General features: G+C 49.0%; 1 protein-coding gene across 2 annotated transcripts; it reads left to right on the top strand.

The window, feature by feature from the left end:
• Positions 1 to 5,726: 5,726 nt before the first annotated feature.
• pmela (premelanosome protein a) lies at positions 5,727 to 20,036 on the top strand. 2 transcript variants are annotated; one of them, XM_088635263.1, is made up of 12 exons: positions 5,727 to 5,886; positions 10,771 to 10,872; positions 11,579 to 11,725; positions 12,418 to 12,558; positions 13,061 to 13,222; positions 14,249 to 14,566; positions 15,205 to 15,585; positions 15,998 to 16,171; positions 16,982 to 17,081; positions 17,944 to 18,149; positions 19,235 to 19,325; positions 19,459 to 20,036. In XM_088635263.1, exons 1-12 carry the CDS (start codon positions 5,823 to 5,825, stop codon positions 19,622 to 19,624), a joined length of 2,052 nt encoding a protein of 683 aa, XP_088491389.1. In that variant the 5' UTR covers positions 5,727 to 5,822; the 3' UTR covers positions 19,625 to 20,036. The 2 variants fall into 2 exon arrangements, with proteins under 2 accessions (XP_088491389.1, XP_088491380.1); XM_088635254.1 differs by having other exon boundaries at positions 19,456 to 20,036.
• Positions 20,037 to 20,328: the final 292 nt, after the last annotated feature.

Below are 20,328 nucleotides of genomic sequence, written 5' to 3'. Positions count from 1 at the left end.
TCCGGAAGAAGTGCGGAGCTGCATATCAACTTAAAGGCAGCAGTAGGCACCCGTAGCAACCCGCCTCAATTCAAATTTCACTTTCCCGAAGTGCAGTTGCTGTGCTCCACCACACCGAAAATCTCGTTCGAAAATTTCAGCTCGCAGTCTGTCTGTGACAGCACACGCTGCAATCCTCTAGTACACTGCACAAGCTGTTGAAAGGTGTTCTGATTTGTTATATTTTTATCGGGGGATTATCAAAGTATTATGTATAGTAGTATTTGCTCTTGATTTGTTTCAGGGATGAATGTGAGAATTAAGATGGACACAAATCTGGTATGCAAAAACCATAATTGCGTCTTTGAAACATAATTTAGGGATCTCAAATATTTTGAAAGAAAAAGACCAAACACTGCCTCTCCACCCTTCAGCTCCAAACACTAGCCCACACTGCAACCCTCTCTCCCAGTGCCTCAGCTCTAACCACTAGCCCACACTGCCTCTTTCTCTCCCAGTGCCTCAGCTCTAACCACTAGCCCACACTGCCTCTCTCTCTCTCTCCCAGTGCCTCAGCTCTAACCACTAGCCCACACTGCCTCCCTCCCTCACTCTCCAATCTCCACCTTCACACCAGTCACACTTTGCCGTTTCTGAGCAGATGTGTGACTGTCATGCAGATGTGATCCCGTGAGCACATGTGCAGCATCAGACAGATATCATAGTCTGTGCCCCCCCACCACCCCCTGTCTCGGAGGGACACTGCTCCAGGTCTTCCCAGTGGACTCTGAACATGCAGCTTTGTTGCTGAATCCTTGGGTGCAAAATCCCATCGCAGTCGGAGTCACAAGAGCTCCCATAATCCTGATTAACTCCACATTCCACACGCGATTTTGTGCTTCCCCTCATGTGGAGGTTTTCCGTCTGCAAGGATACTCTACTCTGCAGGGATAGATCACTATAACTCTTCACACTCACACTGCTGCCTGCGCAGCTACAATAGAGCAGAGATAATCAACACCGTTCGCTTTTACAGTATAGATCCACAGTGTTATGAAGGTGTTATTAAACCTTAGCCATATAGGGATGTGTAATTATGAACCTTTTGTTCTTGTAACTTTTTTACATGTAAGATGTAAGGTCCATCAAAATCCATGTGTCATTTAATTATAGATACATTTGATAATATTGTTAAGACTTAAGAGCCCATAAAATTAAAAACCAACGGGTTTACGTAACTATAAGGGGGGCACAGAGAGTGTTTTTAGTTTCAATTTGTAAATACAGGTTTAGGTTTCTTATTTCTTTCTATTTTGGATGTGGTGGTAATGGCAGGTCAGGAATGATCGACTGGTGTTATGAATGATTTTAGATTTGTATGAAAAAAAATGCCTCAACCCATCGAAACACAAATCCCAAATCTGCAGCAATACTCTTTGACCCTCAGCCCCTGTAAAACTCTGGAGCGCTTCTGTAACAGCTCTCAAGATTAAAGTTTCATAAGAACCAATTACCCCCAGACAGAACTGACCTCTCTGCCATAATCTCTGAACCTGGCTGGACCACTGGGCACGAGTCTCCGGCCTGCACCAGAGCCGGTCGCGACGAGGGGGGGCTGAGTAAGCCATAGCATACCAGGCTCACCGGCTCCAGCACTGCCCTTCAGGGGCACCGGTGCTGAACATCGGGGTACCAGAAACGTTCTGAGGCAGGAATTAAAGGAGACGCCAGAAGCTCGTCACAGTAATCTCATCACAATGCGTCCTCTAGAAAAGCAGCAGAGTTCAAATTCAGGCAGGGCGACGCCTCACGCTGATAAAGACATAATGCTTCCCTTACAAAAGGAGTACAAAGACTTAAAGGGAATTTACCTAAAATCTAAAGATTTAAATAAATAAAGTCCCTTTATTGATTTGTATAGTGCCTTTCATGCCAGAGTCAGCTGTGGTGTGGTGCAGTAAAGCATGGAGTGAGCATAGCAGCCCTACAGGAAACTGTAGTAAAAGTCAGTATGGAAGTACAGTAACAGCACAGGACTGTCAGGGAGAACACGGGGTGAGAAAATCTTTCATGAGGAACAGTATCAGTGTGCAACAGTCCTGTTACATGAGTTCATAAGGTCTTTGCAGAGCCCAGAGATTTAGGCAGAGTGGTATTTCTAAATGGTCAGGTTCTTCTGGGAACAATATCATAAGACTCCATTCTTGTGAGTCTCACCCCTGCTATTCTTGCAAAAAATGCCATTAAAAGCACTGTACGTTTCAACACAAAATCAGCTTGTGCACAACCCAGGTGAGGAATAATCGAACCTTCACCTCCGTTCACTTTCCTCAAAACCCTGCTGCAGATCAGCTCCCGCAGGATGTTAGGAGTATTCATTTATTGTCCAAATCATCCTTCCTTCTCCGAGTCCGGGGGCAGCCCAGGCAGGTTGGCCGGGGTGGGGGGGTGGGATTAAAAGGGCTCATTGTTAAGGGCTCCTGCAGCTTGTCTTGTGACCCCCCTCGCGCAGCTCTGTCAGGGCTGTGTGACTCAAGAGCTCACACACAAGAGCTCCTGAGCCGAGCGCTTTGTGAGGAGGCCTACCAGCATTCGTGGTTGTATTCATCAAGCACATGAGCAGCTCAGTGATGCTGCAGGCAGGGGCTTGGGTGCTTCAGTCTTGTTACGCGTGAGTTTGTAAGGTCTGTGCAAAGCCCAGGAATTCAGGGAAAGAATTTCTTAAAGTTCAAGTTCTTCTGTTCACGCTGTCCTATGACACAGCATTTTTGTAAAATTACCTCATTATAACTATATATATATAAATAACTATTATGAGCCCTGTTAATTTCAACATAAAGTATTCAGAAACTGTTTCTTTGGATCTGAATTTTAATCCTCAAGGACACCAAGTCTGCAGGTAAAAATAGCAGAGAAATGCACCATTTTTCTCTTGGTCTTTGTTAGGTCTTTGGCGAAGTGTCATGCAATTTTGGAGTGCGACACTGACACGTGTCCCCCTGTCACTGCTTCCTGTCCGAGTCTGCGGAACCCTCTTCAGGGCACGTGTTTTCTAAGGGACAGCTGGCGAACGTGGCGCAGGTCTTGGAGGAGCAGAGAAGGGCACACAGCGTGTGTGATGGCTCTGGCAGCAGAGACTGGAAACGGGGTTGTTACAGACATCATCCCTGCAGCACACCCCTGCCACAGCCCACTGTAGTGAGATTTAAACAGGACAATTGAGCAATCTGACTTTGAGCAATCTGCAGTCTGCAATATTGCAATCTGACTGTCTACTGATCTTTCCAAAAATGTTAAATGTGTCACTTTTATAAAAAAATACTATAGTAAAGCACATGTGGACCAGAGTTTCTAACCAGTGTCCCAGTATGCTGACTGGTGACAGTGTGCTGTTGGAGGCTGAATGAGATGGGCACATTAAAAATCTCCTGGTGTTTTTCCTAACCATGGGGTGTGAACCCTGGTGCCCTGGCCTAATTCCGCTCTGGGACTGTAGAGTCTGACCACACCCAAGTTCCCCCTAACCCAGCCACTGAAGCCGTTTCTGACCTGCTGTACAGCTGGACTGCTGTGTGTCGCCCAGGTGGAGCTGCTGATGAGTCCTGTCTTTCGGGATGAAGACATAATGGAAATAATAATAATAATAATAATAAACTTTATTTTATATAGCGCCTTTAAAGGTGGCTTCTCAAAGCGCTTTACAGAATGACAACAACAATAAATAAGAAGAATACACAAGATAAAACATAATAACAATATATAGAGGAGAGCGTGGATGGTGGTACTAAGAAAACCAGAGGGGTGAAGAATGGAACCAGTTCAGTAAAGGCTTTTCTGAAGAAGAGGGTTTTGAGTCTGGAGTTGAAGGAGTTTAGAGAAGTTTTAGAGAAGTTTAGAGAAGTTTTGACTCTGATATCCTTGGGGAGAGAGTTCCAGAGCTTGGGGGCATAACAGGAGAAGGCCCTGTCACCCATACAATGTAGACGGGCTTGGGGGACAGTAAGGAGAGCAGAATTAGAAGAGAGAAGGTTGTGAGGTGGGGAACAGGGCGATAATAGTTCAGACAGGTACTGAGGTGCCAAGCCACGCAGAGCCTTATAGGTGAGCATGAGGATTTTAAAGATGGGATTTGACCGGGAGCCAGTGCAAGGACTCCAGGATAGGAGTAATGTGATCATTTGCACTAGACCTGGTCAGGATTCTGGCTGCTGAGTTTTGGACATACTGCAGTTTGTTCAAAGTAGATTTAGATACCCCACCAAGTAGAGCATTACAGTAGTCAATTCGAGAGAACACAAATGTGTTGATCAGCTTTTCAGCCACAGCTAGTGATAGCATAGGACGTAGTCTAGCAATATTTCTGAGGTGAAAAAAAAGATGTTTTGACAGTATGCTGTACATGTTGGTCGAATGTTAAGCTAGAATCGAATATAACCCCAAGGTTTTTCAATTAAGATTGAAGCTCAAGTACAGAACCATCTACAGATAGGGTTACAGGACTGGCTTTAAGAAGTTGATGGGGGGTGCCAATAAGCATGACTTCGGTCTTGTCGCAGTTAAGATGAGGGAAGTTTTGAGTCATCCAAATTTTTATGTCAGAGATGCAATTAGATAGAATAGAGACAGCCACATCGGTGTCAGGTTTGGTATGGATGTATATTTGAGTATTGTCAGCGTAGAAATGAAAGCTGAGGCCAAGTGATCTTAAAAGCTGACCAAGTGGAAACATGTAAATGCTGAAGAGCAACGGACCCAGTATTGAGTCCTGAGGAACACCAGACTTAACAAGACCAATTTCAGACCTGAAATATTATTATTATTATTTTCATTCAAAATGGACCCAGAAGAAAAGGTGCTGTCTGTATGTGCATGTGGGTATACGCATGTGTATGTGTGTGTGTATGTGCATGTAGGTATATGCATGTGTATGTGTGTGTGTATGCACTTGTGTGTATGTGCATGTAGGTATACGCATGTGTATGTATGCACTTGTGTGTATGTGAATGTGTATGCACATGTGAGTGTGTGTATGCTTGTGAATATGTATGCTTGTGTACATGCACATGTATATACGTGAATGTGCATGTGCGTGTGCGTGTGCGTGTGTGCATGTATGTGCATATGTATCTAAGTGTGTGGGAACGTGTGTATATACATGTGTACTGTATGTCTGTGGGTGTCCTGTTTGTGTGTGTGTGCGTGAAGGAACATGTGTGTGCGTTTGTGTGTTTGCATATGTATCTGTGTGTGTGTATGTACATGTGTGTAGTGTATGTGTGTATATACTTGAATGTGCATGTATGTGTATGTTGATGTGTATGTACGTGTGTGTGTATGTGCGTATGTGAGTGTATATGTGTGTGTGCATGTGGGAGTGTATATGTGTGTGTGTCCGTGTATACATATACAGTGTGAGTGTATATGTGTGTGTATGTACTTGTGTGTATGTGTGGGTGTGAGTGCATATGCGCGTGTGCATGTGTGAGTGTATATGTGTGTGTGTGTGCATGTGTGTGTATATGCGTGTGTGTGTCAGTGTATACTGTATGTGTGTGAGTGTATATGCGTGTGTATGTGTGTGAGTGTGTGTGAGTGTATATGCATGTGTGTGTGCGTGTGTGTTTCAGTGTAGGTGCTCATGTGAGAAGCAGGGATGTCCTGAGGCTGACGGTCTGGTGAGGTCAGCAGTGAGAGGCGGGTTTATGCTAAGGAGCTCAGTGGAGCCCTTTTTAAAGAGACGCTGACACTCTGGTTCAGTCTCTTCGGCAATTCGGCAGGGTCCCCTGGATTTGAGAGGAACGAAAACTTTTTTGAGGAGAAGAGCAGAAAAACTCAGGCCCAGGATGCGGAATTGTCTGCTGGTGCTGGTGGCGGCTGTCCTCGCCGTGGTCTCAGCTCACCGCGAACGTAAGTCTGTCCAACAGCCTCTGTCCAGCCCGACCCTGGACAGGGGGTTCCCCGTGCTACTGTACTGCCTCTTTGTTTGTCTCTGCAAACATGGTTTAGCCAATTTCTGCTTTTTATCTTGCTAAGGTTTAATGTTTTTAGTATAAGTTTACAGAAATGTTGAATCAAAAGAGAAAAATAGAACTAAGCTGTAAAGTGAATATCTCAAAGCTCCTTAAACATGATTGGGAGTTTTAAGTTTTCTTATAAAAGCAGGGACTGGTTGCTCGTCTCATATCTCCAGACACTGCCGGTAAAGTTCTCTCTTTGAGAGACATGGCTATGTATCAGCCATGTGGTTTTTCAAACCTATACCCCTGTTATTGGATTAAAAAAATGTGACTTTTTCATGCACCCGTTTGTTAAAGGATTATTCAGAATTATTGTCCTAAATAAGAAGAAGCAAATACAGGGTTGTCTTTTGATTGTAAATCCAGCTGCAAGCATTTGATAACGGGGACATTAGAGACAACTGTCATTAGAATCCTAAAGCTCTGTTTTACTGTTATTCAGTTTTTAATGGAAGATTCACAAAACACATTAAAAGCTTTAATTTTTTTTTCTCTAAGGAGCAAGATTATCTGCATCCCACAAGAACTCCAGTGCAAATTCTAAATCTGTCTGAAATTCAAGAATAATATCCACCCGTAGACTTCCCTTTGCTCAATTTGTACTTGCTTGCAAATTGTGTGTTTTTACTAACAGCCATTCTTCCAAGCCTCTGTGGCCTGATATTCCAGGATTTCTCATTTTCTTCTGTCTGCAAGTCTCGGTAGAGACTCCCTGCTTTAAAATAACGTTGATCAAACACGCAGAACGGCGCCCAGACAGCTCATGTCAATAACGCAATATTAAAAGCAGTACAGAATGGCAAAAAGGTGCATGAACAGCCGTGATGATGATGGCAGCAGCTGCTGTGATTGAGTGATTTTTGGAGAACAGGCTCTTCTTTGCCCCCTTTGCCCTTTGCAGTATAGGTTGTTAATCTGCGCCACACCCTGGTTTGTACTGTGAGAGAAAATCTCTGAGCTTTTATTGGGTTCAGCTGAGACTAGTGTGAATGAATGTATAAGGGCTGATAATACATCAGCAGTTCAAGACAAACCAACAAACAGCCTCTGGCAGTCACTGGCCTTATCTGTTCTTTTCCAACATCCCTCATCCCTGTTGACTGAACCATGTCTGTGACATCTGGCCATCCATTTTTTAAGCACTTTATCCAGAACTGGGCTGCAGGGGGAGCTGGAGCCTATCCCAGTGAGCATCGGGCACAAGGCGGGGTACATCCTGGATGGGACACCCGTCCATCGTGGGACACACACAGAGGCACAGACACGCACACACTCACACCAGGACCGGTTTACCCAGAAGCCAATTGACCTACCAGTATGTCTCTGCACTGCGGGAGGAACTGTAGCACCCAGAGGAAACCCACACAAACGCAGGGAGAACATGCAGACTCCACACAGACAGCACCCTAGGTCTGGAATTGAACCCAGGGCCCCAGCGGTGTGAGGCGGCTGTGCTCACCACCATGCCGTCCGTAGCACATCAGGCCAAACTTTCCAAACTCAAGTTCATATTCAAATTCAAACATCTGTATTGGCATGGCCAGTAAGTTCCAGTGTTGCCAAAGGATATACACTCAATACCACATCTACATACACTTATAATGCAAATAGATCATAGGACATCTACATACTTACACATAACACTCTCCATCTGTCCCAGTAGGGGTGCAGGAATGCTTGGGCCTGAGGTCAGCAGGAGTGTGTGAAGTGATTGGAATAAACCTAGCACGGCACAGGGAAGGGACACAGGCCAGAGGGAGTCGGACCCAGGGCATTCATTGGGCTGCTTTTCGCCATCTATTCTTTAACAGAAGCAATGAAGGCTAACAGTTCATAACCAACACCTGCTGGAGAAAGCGTACGTTTGTAAAAGCAGTGACTTTTAATAGTGACTATTTCAGAGTGACTAGTTCCCCTGCAGATGCTAAAAAAGAGTATGTCTACTACAGCCCTGATCCAGCAGAGCACCAGTCAAGCAGGATTCCATTAAATCTTGCATTTCTAGAGACGTGAAACAACTTAATTGCAATTAATTAAGCAGGTGTATAAGCAGGTAGTGTTTGCACAGAAATTGATGTGCAATCCTTGTTCTCGTACTGGAGATGGTTTAGAAATGTGGATGCCTGGCTTTCCTGCGCTCATCAGAGCACAGGCCGAGCCCAGATGTAGCTGGTTCGAGTCTGAGCCTATGCGCTGATCTGACTGAGACTGAGGCTCGCCAGTCGACAGTGCCCTGCGGCAGGGGGGCAGGACCAGGGTGCCCCCGAAGGCCAGCCGGCTGTGATGTCCGCCCCCCCCCCCCCAGGCGCCGCTCGCTGGCGCCCTCACTGGGAATTCGGATCAGAAGAGGGAAGGGTGGAGTAACAGGAGAGGGCAGGCACAGCGACGAGCCAAGCTTGGGAACTAACTGTCAGTTTGTTTTTGCCAGGATAACAAAGAAAAACAGAGAATAATCCGTATTTTAAAAACGAAATAAAAACTGTGTCAGCCGAGGGGTAAGGCAGCAAAATTATTTCCTGCTGGCAACTTCAGAAAGATATTTTATTTCAGTTTGAATTATTCGGTACCTCTGGAGTAAACGCGTGCGTATAAAAGGCTCTGGGTCTTACAGGACTCACGGAGCTCTGCTCTGGGAGATGCGCACAGGCAGTTAAGGTTTATGGAAAAGGGCGCGATTTCAGGGATCAAAACTTCGACCCAGACAGCCTCTTCCTAAACCAAATCAGTTTTGCTTTTCTTAGCCATTAAGAATACAAGAGGGATCTTGTGTCCTTTAACGGGGCGTATCTTGAGAGTTCAGAAGCAATTAGCAAATTACTATAACATCAGTGAGCATGGCTAATGAATTTAGTCCTGGGTTTCTTTCCAGAACTAAATATCCGAGTGAAGCCTGCCAGATTGAGTTCCATTATACACAACAAAAAGATTTCAATACCATTCTAGAGAACCGTGGCCTGAATATTTTAGCAAAGTAACAAACTAGTGGCTATAAAAAAACAAAGTATAACGCCGAGATCATTGTTCACATGTGCTGATCTACAGGGACAAAGAATTCTCCTGCCTGCTCCCTTGCAGCCAAGTGGTTCTTAAGTTTGGCTTTGTTTTTGCAGCTGTAGGTTTGCTGGGATTGTTATTTTTCATAAGAAACTCCAACAAGGTGACGCTCTAAAGTCACTGACTGCACTGAGCCCTCAGCTGCTAACCAGCCGCTATCCCACAATCCATCTCTGCAAGAATTACCCAGACGCCATCATGGCAGGCCTGTCCACACTGCAGATACTCCTCACTGGGGCGTTCAGGGTGGGTTAAATTAACTAAGACCTGTAGTTTAGCCCAGGATACGAGAAGGATGAATAAGACATCTGAGTCCTATTTAACCAAAGGCCATCGCTACTGTCCTGTAACTGTGCCCTCTGTGTGCTGCCCTGTGAAATGCACCATAGATTCTGAATGCAAGCACTCAGCTGTAGAGACACCATCACTAGTACACTACAGATGAGCACACCACAGCCCTTTTTACAGAAACCGTTAATGGTCTAATGTCTAGTTTAATTAGCATTAAGAATATTAAGCGAGACGGGGACAACCAGCTGATTTTCGGCCTCAATGGAAGAAGAGGTATGTCCAGAGATACCTCTCTGCTCCCTGTCTCTGGGCTGTGTGGACAAAAACCCAGCCCATCCCATAGATCGCGGGGCCTGGAGTTCGAAAGGCTCGCTCCTTCCCAGAGCCGGGCTGCTGGATTAGGGCTTTAGCGGAGGCTCATCTGACAGTCACATGAAAGGGATTGAGGGGGATTGAGGGGGCCATGTGACTCAGTGCCTGGAACCCCCCTGCTCCTCCTCCTGCTCCTCAGGGCAAGCAGCTGAGCGCAGGACTGATCATGTGAAGAAACGTGGGGTCACAGCAGGGGTTGGGGAGCTGGGTGGAGGGGTGGGGGGCGAATAGGGAGGCTTTGAGCAGCAGTCTTCATTCTGGATATCCAGTGCTTTAGGCAAAAGAGCTTGGAGGAGAATGGGGCTCTACAGCGCGCCCAGTCAAGCACAGAGCCTGGCCCGGCCCTCACTAACAGGGAGATCCACACGTCTGGCAACCCAGGATCTGACCAGTGAGAAAAATGCCCTTTTGTTAGATATTTTCTTAAAACGATTAGGAAACTAAAAACCTTCAAAAATGTGAAGCTGGTTCAATTAAGCTCAAGCGCAATAAGCACTAGGAGACTCTCCTATTCTGAAGGCTGGAGAGCTGCCCAGATTCCTGTGAGCTGCTGTTCCCAGAAAACACAGGTCCATTGGCTTTTCCGAGTTTTATACCAGCCGGGGTTCAGAGACTTGAGCTGCTGTCCTACCTGCAGGACTCCACCTCTTCTAGATCCGTGCATCCGAGGAAGGGTGAGCTCTTCTGCAGTTCTCATCCCAGCTGGGAGCAAGATCCAAGTTAAAAGATCCAAACTGAAGAAAAGGCAGACAGCAGGTGTGCAATTCAGCTCTGAATCCACTTTTCAGCACTGCCGTTGTGACGAAGTCCGTGAGCAAAACCTGTTTTGTTTATGGTCTCAGGAAATCCAGCGGAAAAGAAAAGACTTTCCCTGCTGGTCAAAGGGGTGAGTTAGGGGTTTGTCTGGAGAATAGTTTAGTTTCATTTTTAGAGTCCAATCCGTGTGTGTCTTCCACCAGATCTGAGAGGTTTCCCAGTTAACTGCTACCTGAACTTATCCCTGCATAAAGGATGAGAGCAGAGGCTCTTTAATAACATGACTGTCTTCTCTCTCAAGCACCGAGGGGTTCCGAAGGCTTCATCCGGTACCGCTCCTGGAACTCCAGAATGTATCCGATGTGGAAACAGGGAGACCATCACAGCAGAAACTGCTGGACAGGTGGGAGCACGGCGCATGTATCTGATTTCAAATAACTCATGTTCGCATCACAATTAAGCATGTCTTTCTTTCTCTTTCCACTAACTCAGCAGTATAAAAGAGAACATTCGTGCTCTAGGGACAGATATGCGCATTCAATAAATCAGGCTTTGCTTTTAACCTGTCTTCTTTTGAGCTTTCAAATTCAAATTTCATTTGTGAGAGCTTTACTGGCATGACTGATGAGTTACAGTGTTACAGAAAGTGCATCTCTGTCTCTGTTTCTCCCTTCTGACTGTGGAGCACAGCCTGTCCTCTCTGGGCAGCCAGATCTATCTGTGTCCAGTTTCTATGGCCAGGCTGTGGTCACTGAGCCTGTCCTCTCTGGGCAGCCAGATCTATCTGTGTCCAGTTTCTATGGCCAGGCTGTGATCACTGAGCCTGTCCTCTCTGGGCAGCCAGCTCTGCCTGTGTCCAGTTTCTATGGCCAGGCTGTGGTCACTGAGCCTGTCCTCTCTGGACAGCCAGGTCTGCCTGTGTCCAGTTCATATGAAGAGGCTGTGATCACTGATCCTACACTTTGTCAGGGTGTGTAGGATCAGACTGTGCGCTCTGTTGAGATAACATGTGACACCCCTTCCTCTGCATGGTCCAGTTCTCCTCCAACTGAAGCTCAGAGTCATATCTTTGGGGAGCTCCGCACTCACTCAGTTTGCTCTGTCGCCAGGCGGAGACGTGACCTTCAACATCATTAACGACAGCCCGACCCTGACTGGAGCCAAGGTCTCCTTCAACATCGAGATCCGCTTCCCAGGCAACCAGACCGTGCTGCCGGATGGCCAGGTCGTGTGGGCTGAGAACTGCACAATCAATGGTGAGCTCTTCCCCGCTCTGCGGCTCGCGCCCCCTGCAATACTGTTCGTACCTCAGGACCTGGGCGTGTCTGTGTGGGTGTGACTCGCCCAGGCATATGTGGGCGTGTCTGTATGTGGGTGTATCTGCATGGGTGTGTCCATACATGGGCATGTCCATGTGTGGGCGTGTCTGTATGTGGGTGTGGATGTGCCTGGACAGGTGTGGGGGCGTGTCTATAAATGGGCATGTCCATCTATGGGCGTGACTATATATGGGCATGTGCATGGCTTGCACAAGCATGTGTGGGTGTGTCTGTATGTGGGCATGTCTGTGTGTGACAGCAGTGTGATAATTCGCAGGGGAAGCAAATAAGTGTTGCGCTGTGCCATTTCCTGTCCTTTTCCATGCCCAGTCTGTCATTTGCAGTCACAGCTAAGTCTACCAGGAAAAGCGGCTTAGCTCATAAACAGGAAATACCGGGGAAACAAAGTAGTGTTGCACTGTGCTGTGTTTTCTGGCGACGAATAAGTAGGGATGTGCAGCAGTGCAAGAATGATAAACATCCAGAGATCAAACGCAGTTAGAAAATGTCCTTTTTCTGTGTTGTCTAGTTTGCAGAGGCCAGCAGGAACACTGTTGGTCAGAAATGGAACATGCAGGAGAGCATGAGTTAAATAAAACACTTCCCTTTTCTGCACTCTATCTGTTTAGGGACTCACTTCCGGAAAGGAGAGGCTGTGTATCCAGACCATAATTCCTCAGAGGTATGGAACGGTACCTTTCCAGATGGGACCCCCTTTCCCAGGAACTCCAACAAGAAGCCCAGATTCGTATTTGTGTGGAAGACTTGGGGTAAGAAATCTGACCCAGCCCTACAGCTCAACCCCTCCAAACCTCAGACCATCTATTCTGCAGATACAGTCTGTCGCAGTCGCTGGACATGATTGTCATGTCGCACTGTTGTGTTGGGCCTCTGCTGGAAATCCAGTCTCTCCTGGATGATAATAAATGCTTGAATGCAATCGGATAATAAAGTTTGAATTGAAATATTGGGTCTGGAGGAGAAGACATTTAAAGGGGTGGAACTGTGGAGGTCAAGTGGACATTTCAGAGCTTCGCACTTGAGCCACAGGTAGCATACACATCCAATCAATCCCATTCATTTCCTTGACGTACATTTGCAGAGTTGGGGAGAACAATATCATTTACTTGCAGTCCACTTATTTTTCAAAGTCTAGTAGGTTTTTCTTTGCTTGTAAAATATCACGTTGTGCGCAAGTGAGGCAGCTGTCTGATGATTGTGCTCCTCTGCGTACTGCTGGAAGATGCCCATGTGTCTGTGTCTATGTCCCAGGACGGTACTGGCAGGTAGCTGGCGGCCCCTCTTCCTCCCTCACCATCGGCACAGGCAATGTTCCCCTGGGCTCCTACAACATGGAGGTGGTGATCTTCCACTGCCGCGGCAAGGACAAGTTCATACCCCTGGGGTACGCCTCCAGCCAGTTCTCCATCACAGGTAAGGGTCCGAGCGCCCAGCCGTGGAGCACTCAGCCTGGATACAGGCCAGTCCAGGTGATCTTCCCATTGTAAGAAGTCAGCAGGTCAGCAGAAACCTTCTGTGGCTCTTGCACATCGAGACATTGCACAGTGCCACTGGACACCCTGCTCACCAGAGACACCCTGCTCACCAGCTGGGCATGACCACCCTTTGCCTTGAGTGAAGTGCTGACCACTGATTGTCCAGCTGCCCCTGCACCGTCTTTAAACCACAATGAGAAAGGGAAAGAGAGATTTATATTTGATACTAAAAATCAGTGAATCCATGAAGTGATGTACTGTACTTTTTCCCACTGGACAGGAAGATGCTTAAGCAAGGTCTTACATACAGCTGAGGCCCTTAGTGGCCTAATAGAGAGCTTGAGCCAGCAGCCATATCGCCTTGCAACACCTGGCAGCCCACTGAAGCTCAGCAGCTGTGAGCCTGGTCAGTACCTGGATGGGAGACCTCCTGGGAAAAACTAAGGTTGCTGCTGGAAGAGGTGTTAGTGGGGCCAGCAGGGGGCGCTCACCCTGCGGTCTGTGTGGGTCCTAAAGCCCCGGACACTATTCTGCAAAAAAAGGTGCCATCCTTCAGATGAGATGTAAAACCGAGGTCCTGACTCTCTGTGGTTATTAAAAATCCCGGTGTGTTTTTCGAAAAGAGTAGGGGTTTTTCCCTGCTGTCCTGGCCTTTACCAATCATGGCCTCCTAATGATCCCCATCTCTGAACTGGCTTCATCACTCCGTTCTCCTCCCCACTGAGAGCTGGTGCGTGGGGAGCAGACTGGCGCATTCTGGCTGCCGTCGTATCATCCAGGTGAGGGTTACACATTGCTGGTGGTGGTGGGATTCCCCATTACCTGTAAAGTACTTTGAGTGGAGTGCCCTATGGAAGTGTAAGGATGAATTATTATTTGACGCTGGGCTGTGGTCCCAGTGGAGTTTCCAGTCAGTACGCCTGAACGATGGGACCCGCTGACGATCGCCTCCTGTCTCCGGCAGATCAGATCCCGTTTGCCGTGTCCCTGTCCCAGATGAATGATCTGAACCAGTCCGACAGCAGCTTCATCCAGAACCGGGCCATCGCCTTCACCGTCACCCTGCACGACCCCAGCCAGTACCTGCAGGCCGCCGACATCTCCTTCAACTGGGACTTCGGCGATAACAGCGGCGCCCTGATCTCCCGCGAGCTCACGGTCACCCACACCTACCTCACGCCCGGCTCCTTCCAGCCGCAGGTGGTCCTGCAGGCCACCATCCCCAACGTGGGCTGCGGCACCACGGCGGCACCCACCTCCTCTCCACAGGGGGGCTCCACCGGTGAGCTGGGGGGGGGGGGGGGGATGTGTCACAGTGTTGTAGGGCGTCTCCTTCTCCTTCCAATTCATTGAGAGGTTTTTCCACCATTTTCATCTCTTGTAAAAGCAGGAGCTGGTCTAGAAGTAAGCAAACAGCAGCTGGCATCACTGCAGAGACAGCAAGAGGAACAGAGATTTAAACTGCTTTGAAAACATTTGGAACATCAGAGAAGCTAACAGATGAGAGAGCGCCAGTGCTTTGTTGCTTGTCACTCAGACTATTTTACGTTTTGAGGAAGATAGACTTCACAAGGCAACGTGGCGTCCCACTGGCACACGAATCTAATCAAGCTTTTTTCCCCAGGCATCTGCTGCAACAACATGGCTGAGCAGCTTGTTCCAGACACCCACAACCCTTAGTGCAAAGGAGAGAATCCTAACCTTGGTCCTGCTTATATTCAGTGCTGATTTTTCATTTGTGTCCTCTGCAGTTTCCTCATGGATCCCATAGTTTTACGAGGTTTAAATTAAAAAAGGTCATGAAGGAGAACAAGTCATGTATAATTCCATGCTCAAAATTGGAAAGAAGAGACACAACATTTCGGGTGTCGAGCCCTAATTCTAACCCCTCCTCCTGTCCTCTCCTCTTTGTCTCACCAGCCCCAGCTGACCCATCGGCTTCTCCAGCTGCTGTGACAGTTAACTCGCCCACTGCAGTCAACATTGATCTGGCTGTGCCTGTCTCCCCCGGCGACGACATCGCCCTGGCTGCATCTGCGCAACCGGCAGAAACACCTGTGGAGGGAGAAGCAGCTGCCTCAGCTGCCCCAGCTGCCACTCCGGTCGTTTCAGCAGCTGTGCCGTCTGCACAGGACCCAACTCTTCCAGCTGCCTCAGCTGCTACAGCTGCACCAACTGCTCCAGCAAACACAGTCCTGCTCGAGGGCACAGTGGCCCTGGCTGCCTCAGTGGAGGCGGGAGCCTCTGTCACACCTGCAGCCGCAGGAGAGGCAGTCCAGACAGCGAGCCCGGAGATGGCAGGTGAGACTGGGTGGCATTACTGACAGCATCTCCACTCCGCGTGCTTTTCAGTGTCTACCTGAGGAGATTCTGTTACAGGTGTTGCACAGCCATTTGCTAAGCCAGATATTTTAAAAAGCCCCTGACTGAAGGTATCTCAGTGCTATAATGGTTGGGGGAACTGAGGCTATTATCAGCACAACACAGATGAACATGCCCAGTGCAATGGGCTTCAGAGCACTACGTGGCACTTTGCTTCCTCTACACCCTTTATAAGCAAGTATGATCAGGCTGTGTCATTGCCGAGGTGTGTAGACACTGTGGCACACAGCCAGGATCAGAGGGACGATTCCAACAGCTGTGCAGCAGGTATGACTGGCGACCAGCTGCTCCTCTGATCGCGCACTGCAATGACCACCCTGTCACTCCTCAGTTGCCCCGGCTGCCTCCACCACAGTACTGGCAGAGGGGGGGATCCAGGCAGTGACTGCCACGGGGGCGGAAGACGTGGTTGTGGTGGTGGCCAAGCGCCAGGCTCCAGAGACTCCCGCCAACGGCTGCTTCATCTACCGCTACGGCTCCTTCTCCACCAGCGTGGACGTCATCCGTGAGTTAGGGGCTGGGGCTCTGTGCGCCAACTGTTCTCTTCACTATAACACACTGATCTCAGCTATACTGATACTATAACACACTGATCTCTGCTGTACCAATACAATAACACAATGATCTCTGCTGTACCTATAGTATAACACACTGATCTCTGCTGTACCAATCCTTTAACATGTTGATCTTTGCTGTACCGATAATATAACACACAGAACTCTGCTCTATCAATCCCATAACATGCTGATCTCTGCTGTATCAGTACTATAAGACACTGATCTCAGTTGTACCAACACTATAACACACTGATCATGGCTATACCAACACTATAACACACTGATCTCGGCTGTACCAACACTATAACACACTGATCTCGGCTGTACCAATACCATAATAGTCCAGTCTCCCCTATATCCAGTACTACACTATTAACTCCATTCTCAGACTGCTCTAGACCGTCATCGCCTCTCAACAACAAGAACACCCCCATTGTCAGCTCTCTCCCACTAAACTTTCCATTCTCAGATGTCCAAACTGAACTTACAAAGACCTGAAAGGACAGTGTTACAGCTCAGCATCTTCCCCCATGAAGGCTTTCCATGGTACAAGCTAACAAGACGTGGGCAAGCTTGATGAGGCACACAGAGCACTGGGCAGCAGAGAGGTGTATAGTCAAGCACGGGTGCAAACTGACTGCTAGCCTACACATTTAACATGGTCCGGCCTATACATTGTTTGCGCTCCCCCAGTAACTGGGTGTTACCCTGAGCTGTCCCTGGAGCAAACTGACCTGGCTGTGTTTCTCCTTTCCCAGAGGGCATTGAGAGCGTGAATATTGTGGAGGTGGCCAATGTGGTCCTGGAGACAGAGGAGGAGCAGAACGCTGTGGACCTCACTGTCACCTGCCAGGGGAGGTGAGGACGTGCCTGGGAGCCTCTCTGAGCTCTTCCTGAGAGTCTCTGCTGTCCCCTGTGTGTCTTCTGCTCCCCGGTGTGTCTCCTGTTCCCCAGTTCTCCTTTGTTCCCAGTGTCTCCTGTTCCCCAGTTTTCCTTTGTTCCCAGTGTCTCCTGTTCCCCAGTATCTCCTTTGTTCCCCACTGTCTCTCCTGTTCCCCACTGTCTCTCCTGTTTCTCAGTGTCTCCTGTCCCCAGTGTCTCTCCTGTACCCCAGTGTCTCTTCTTTGTTCCTAGTGTCTCCTGTTCCCCAGTATCTCCTTTGTTCCCCACTGTCTCTCCTGTCCCCAGTGTCTCTCCTGTCCCCAGTGTCTCTCCTGTACCCCAGTGTCTCTCCTGTTTCTCAGTGTAGGAGGTACCACTTCTCAAACCTTGCCTTCATTGCAAGCAGAACCAGTTGTAAAAAATTTCAGTGCCCCTTTTTATGTGAACAGATCTGGGGCTGCCAGTCACCAGCCAGACTGACTCACTAGTTTGACTTTTGGAGGAGATGAAGGAAGTCCAGAGAGACGGACTTCCTGTGTCCCACTCCTCCCCTAGACACCCACCTTTCTTTGACCTGCGATCCCAGCATGCACTGGGCGTCCCACAGAGGTGGTCTCAGTTAGCGCTGGCAGTGCCCACCCTCCCAGAGCGCTGCACCGAGGAAGCCTGGCATTGGACAGTGGCAGGCGCCCTCCAGGCAGGCAGGTGGAGGCCAGGCTCGGGCCTCTCTGCAGGGAGACCGACGCCGTGGCCCTCAGCCCGTGGTGCGTGTGGTCTCGACAGGGCGGCACTCCCTCTCACGCCTCGCCCCTTCTCTCCGTCTCTCCGACCCCTCCAGCCTGCCCAACGAGGTCTGCATGGTGGTGTCCGACGCGGACTGCGCCATGCCCGTGCAGACGGTGTGCAGGGCCGTGCAGCAGCTGCCGGAGTGCCAGCTGATCCTGCGCCAGTTCTTCAACGACACCGGCGTCTTCTGCATCAACGTGACCTTGACCAACAACGTCAGCCTGGCCGCCACCAGCGCCCGCGTCAGCGTCACCACAGGTGCGTGGGGAGGGCGCCCCCTGCAGGCCTGACGTGGGAGGCCCCGGGAGAGCTCTAACTTTGATCCAGCCTGCCGCGGCATCACCCTCGTAAGAGCGTGAGAGAGGCGACAGATGAGAGCAGGTCCGTCTTGCCTGACTTGGTTGCACTGAACAGGCTTTGAAGTAGGTACTGGGTTCAAGCAGGGAGCTGCGTCAGCATGCGCAGGCTGCAAAGGAACAAGTAAAGGTTTATTCCCTGCTGAAAAGAGAAGAAAGGAAACACAATGTTTCGGCTGTGGAACCTTCTTCGGGCGCGTCAAGTGTGTCAGTTTGTCACACCTGAAGTGGATCCACAGCCGAAACGCTGTGTTTCTTTTCAGCGTGGAATAAACCTTTACGTGTTCCCGAACAGGCTTTGTTTCCCACAGACTTCCTGCCTGCCTCGCCAATTCACCATCACCCTCCTGAAGAGTATCTCCCAGGCACTGCTGTTACCAGCTCCACCTGTCCCTTAAATCTGTTGACTGCTGTCTGCACCAGAAGGATGCTATTGTAGGGATGCAAGCAGTCACAGTGTAGTCCAGTGCAGGCTTGAGATGAGTTTAATTGTGCCGAAAAAGGAAATTTCCAGAGAACGCTGAAAGAGACACACAAGGGGCATTTCCCACAGTGCCCTGAATCACAAAGGTGTTACAGAGGGTTTTACAGTCCAGCTACTATGAACAGGTGTTCGAGTCACCATTACCAAAAATGCTTCTACTTCGGGCCCAGTGCCTGTTCTTGATAATGTTGATAACAGCAGCAGACTGAATGAAGAATTCACTCAAGCCAGATCAGAAGAAATGGCCCCAGGCCAGAGTCAGGTTTCTACATTGTCTCAGAAAAAAAAAGATTTAATATCAGAGGCATTAGGTATTTCTTTTAAACTAAGGAACTGGTACCCCTGCCCCCCACTGGCGACACTGACGCTGCCCAGCTTCGTTACCCACCAGAGGGCACAGCTGTGCCAGCTCCCCGACAGGAGTGCTCCAGATATCCGTGAACGGAGACCGCTGTGGGTTTCGTGGAGCCCAGCAATGACCGGGACTTGTGTTTCGGTTGCAGGTTCGAGCTCTTCCACTGCTGGCACGGTGGCCATGGCGCTGGGGATCCTAACAGTCGCCTGTGCGGTGGCGGCAGTAGCTGTGACCTACAGGTGAGCACAACCACAGCATCCCACACCCCAGTGTGCTGTGCTGGATCGCTACCCAGCATGCCATCCACCACTCACACCACCCCATCGCGCCCACGCCAGCCTCAGACCCGGTGTCTTCCTCTCTCCCCAGCAGGCGCACCAAGCAGTACCAGCCACTGAGGGAGGACCCCGCGGGCAGCTCCTCGGGCAGCTCCTCGGGCAGCCCCAGAAGGTCCTCGTTTCCCATGCTGCTGTGGAACCTGCTGGGCCGCCAGCCAGCCGGAGAGAGCAGCCCACTGCTGCAGGGCCGGGTGGTCTGAACCGGGTCGGAGCCATAACCCCACCACCCTCTCACCCTCACACGCACACACACGTACACACTTGACATTCAGCACCTCTGTAAGTTTAATTTGAAAATCTGCAGCTCTTCAGACATGTCATGTCTTCATGTCAGGCAATGTCTGGGAATACTGCACCAACGATAAGCCAAGATTTAAAAATACCTTAGCACATCTGCTGTTTTGACAAAGTAAATCGGTTACACCTTCAAACATAAGGGACACTGGCTTTATATAAACCGTCCGCTGCCTGTGTGGAACTGTAATCATTTTCTCCGAAAAGTGAACAATTATTAAATTTCTGTGGGGGTTGTTGCCTCTCGAGGGAAAGATCATTGTTGTGTGTTTTTTAAATAAACAGTTCAAAGCCATTTTCTTCTGTACGGCATAATAACACCTGTCCTGTTGCCATTGTCTCTTCAGTCCGTCTCTGAGGTAAATACTGATGCCTTGATCTGCAGTGCGGTTGTAATCTTACGCGTATGTCCTTTCTCCGGTGTTCAGTAGACAAACTAGCCGCTGCGAACTGAAGACCCGGAACGTGTCCAGACCCGGCTCTAATAAACCTTGATCTTACACCCCGTGGCGTTTCCCCTCAAACAGGGTTTGTAGCAGAAAATAGAACAACGGCAAAACACAGTTTAAAAACGTTAAAATAAGAAAAACACAAAAGTGTTCAGATTACA

The sequence above is a fragment of the Lepisosteus platostomus genome, chromosome 1 (genome assembly GCF_059453375.1).
Source record: "Lepisosteus platostomus isolate fLepPlt1 chromosome 1, fLepPlt1.hap1, whole genome shotgun sequence".
Classification (NCBI taxonomy): Eukaryota; Metazoa; Chordata; class Actinopteri; order Semionotiformes; family Lepisosteidae; genus Lepisosteus; species Lepisosteus platostomus.
This window is presented reverse-complemented; position numbering and strand designations above follow the sequence as displayed.

Excerpts from the sequence above, each read along its gene's own strand:
- pmela (XM_088635254.1), top strand. The coding sequence starts at position 5,823 with ATGCGGAATTGTCTGCTGGTGCTGGTGGCGGCTGTCCTCGCCGTGGTC. Across the intron at positions 14,567-15,204 it reads TCCACAGGGGGGCTCCACCG|CCCCAGCTGACCCATCGGCT; the intron begins GTGAGCTGGGGG and ends TTGTCTCACCAG. Across the intron at positions 18,150-19,234 it reads CCGCGTCAGCGTCACCACAG|GTTCGAGCTCTTCCACTGCT; the intron begins GTGCGTGGGGAG and ends TTTCGGTTGCAG.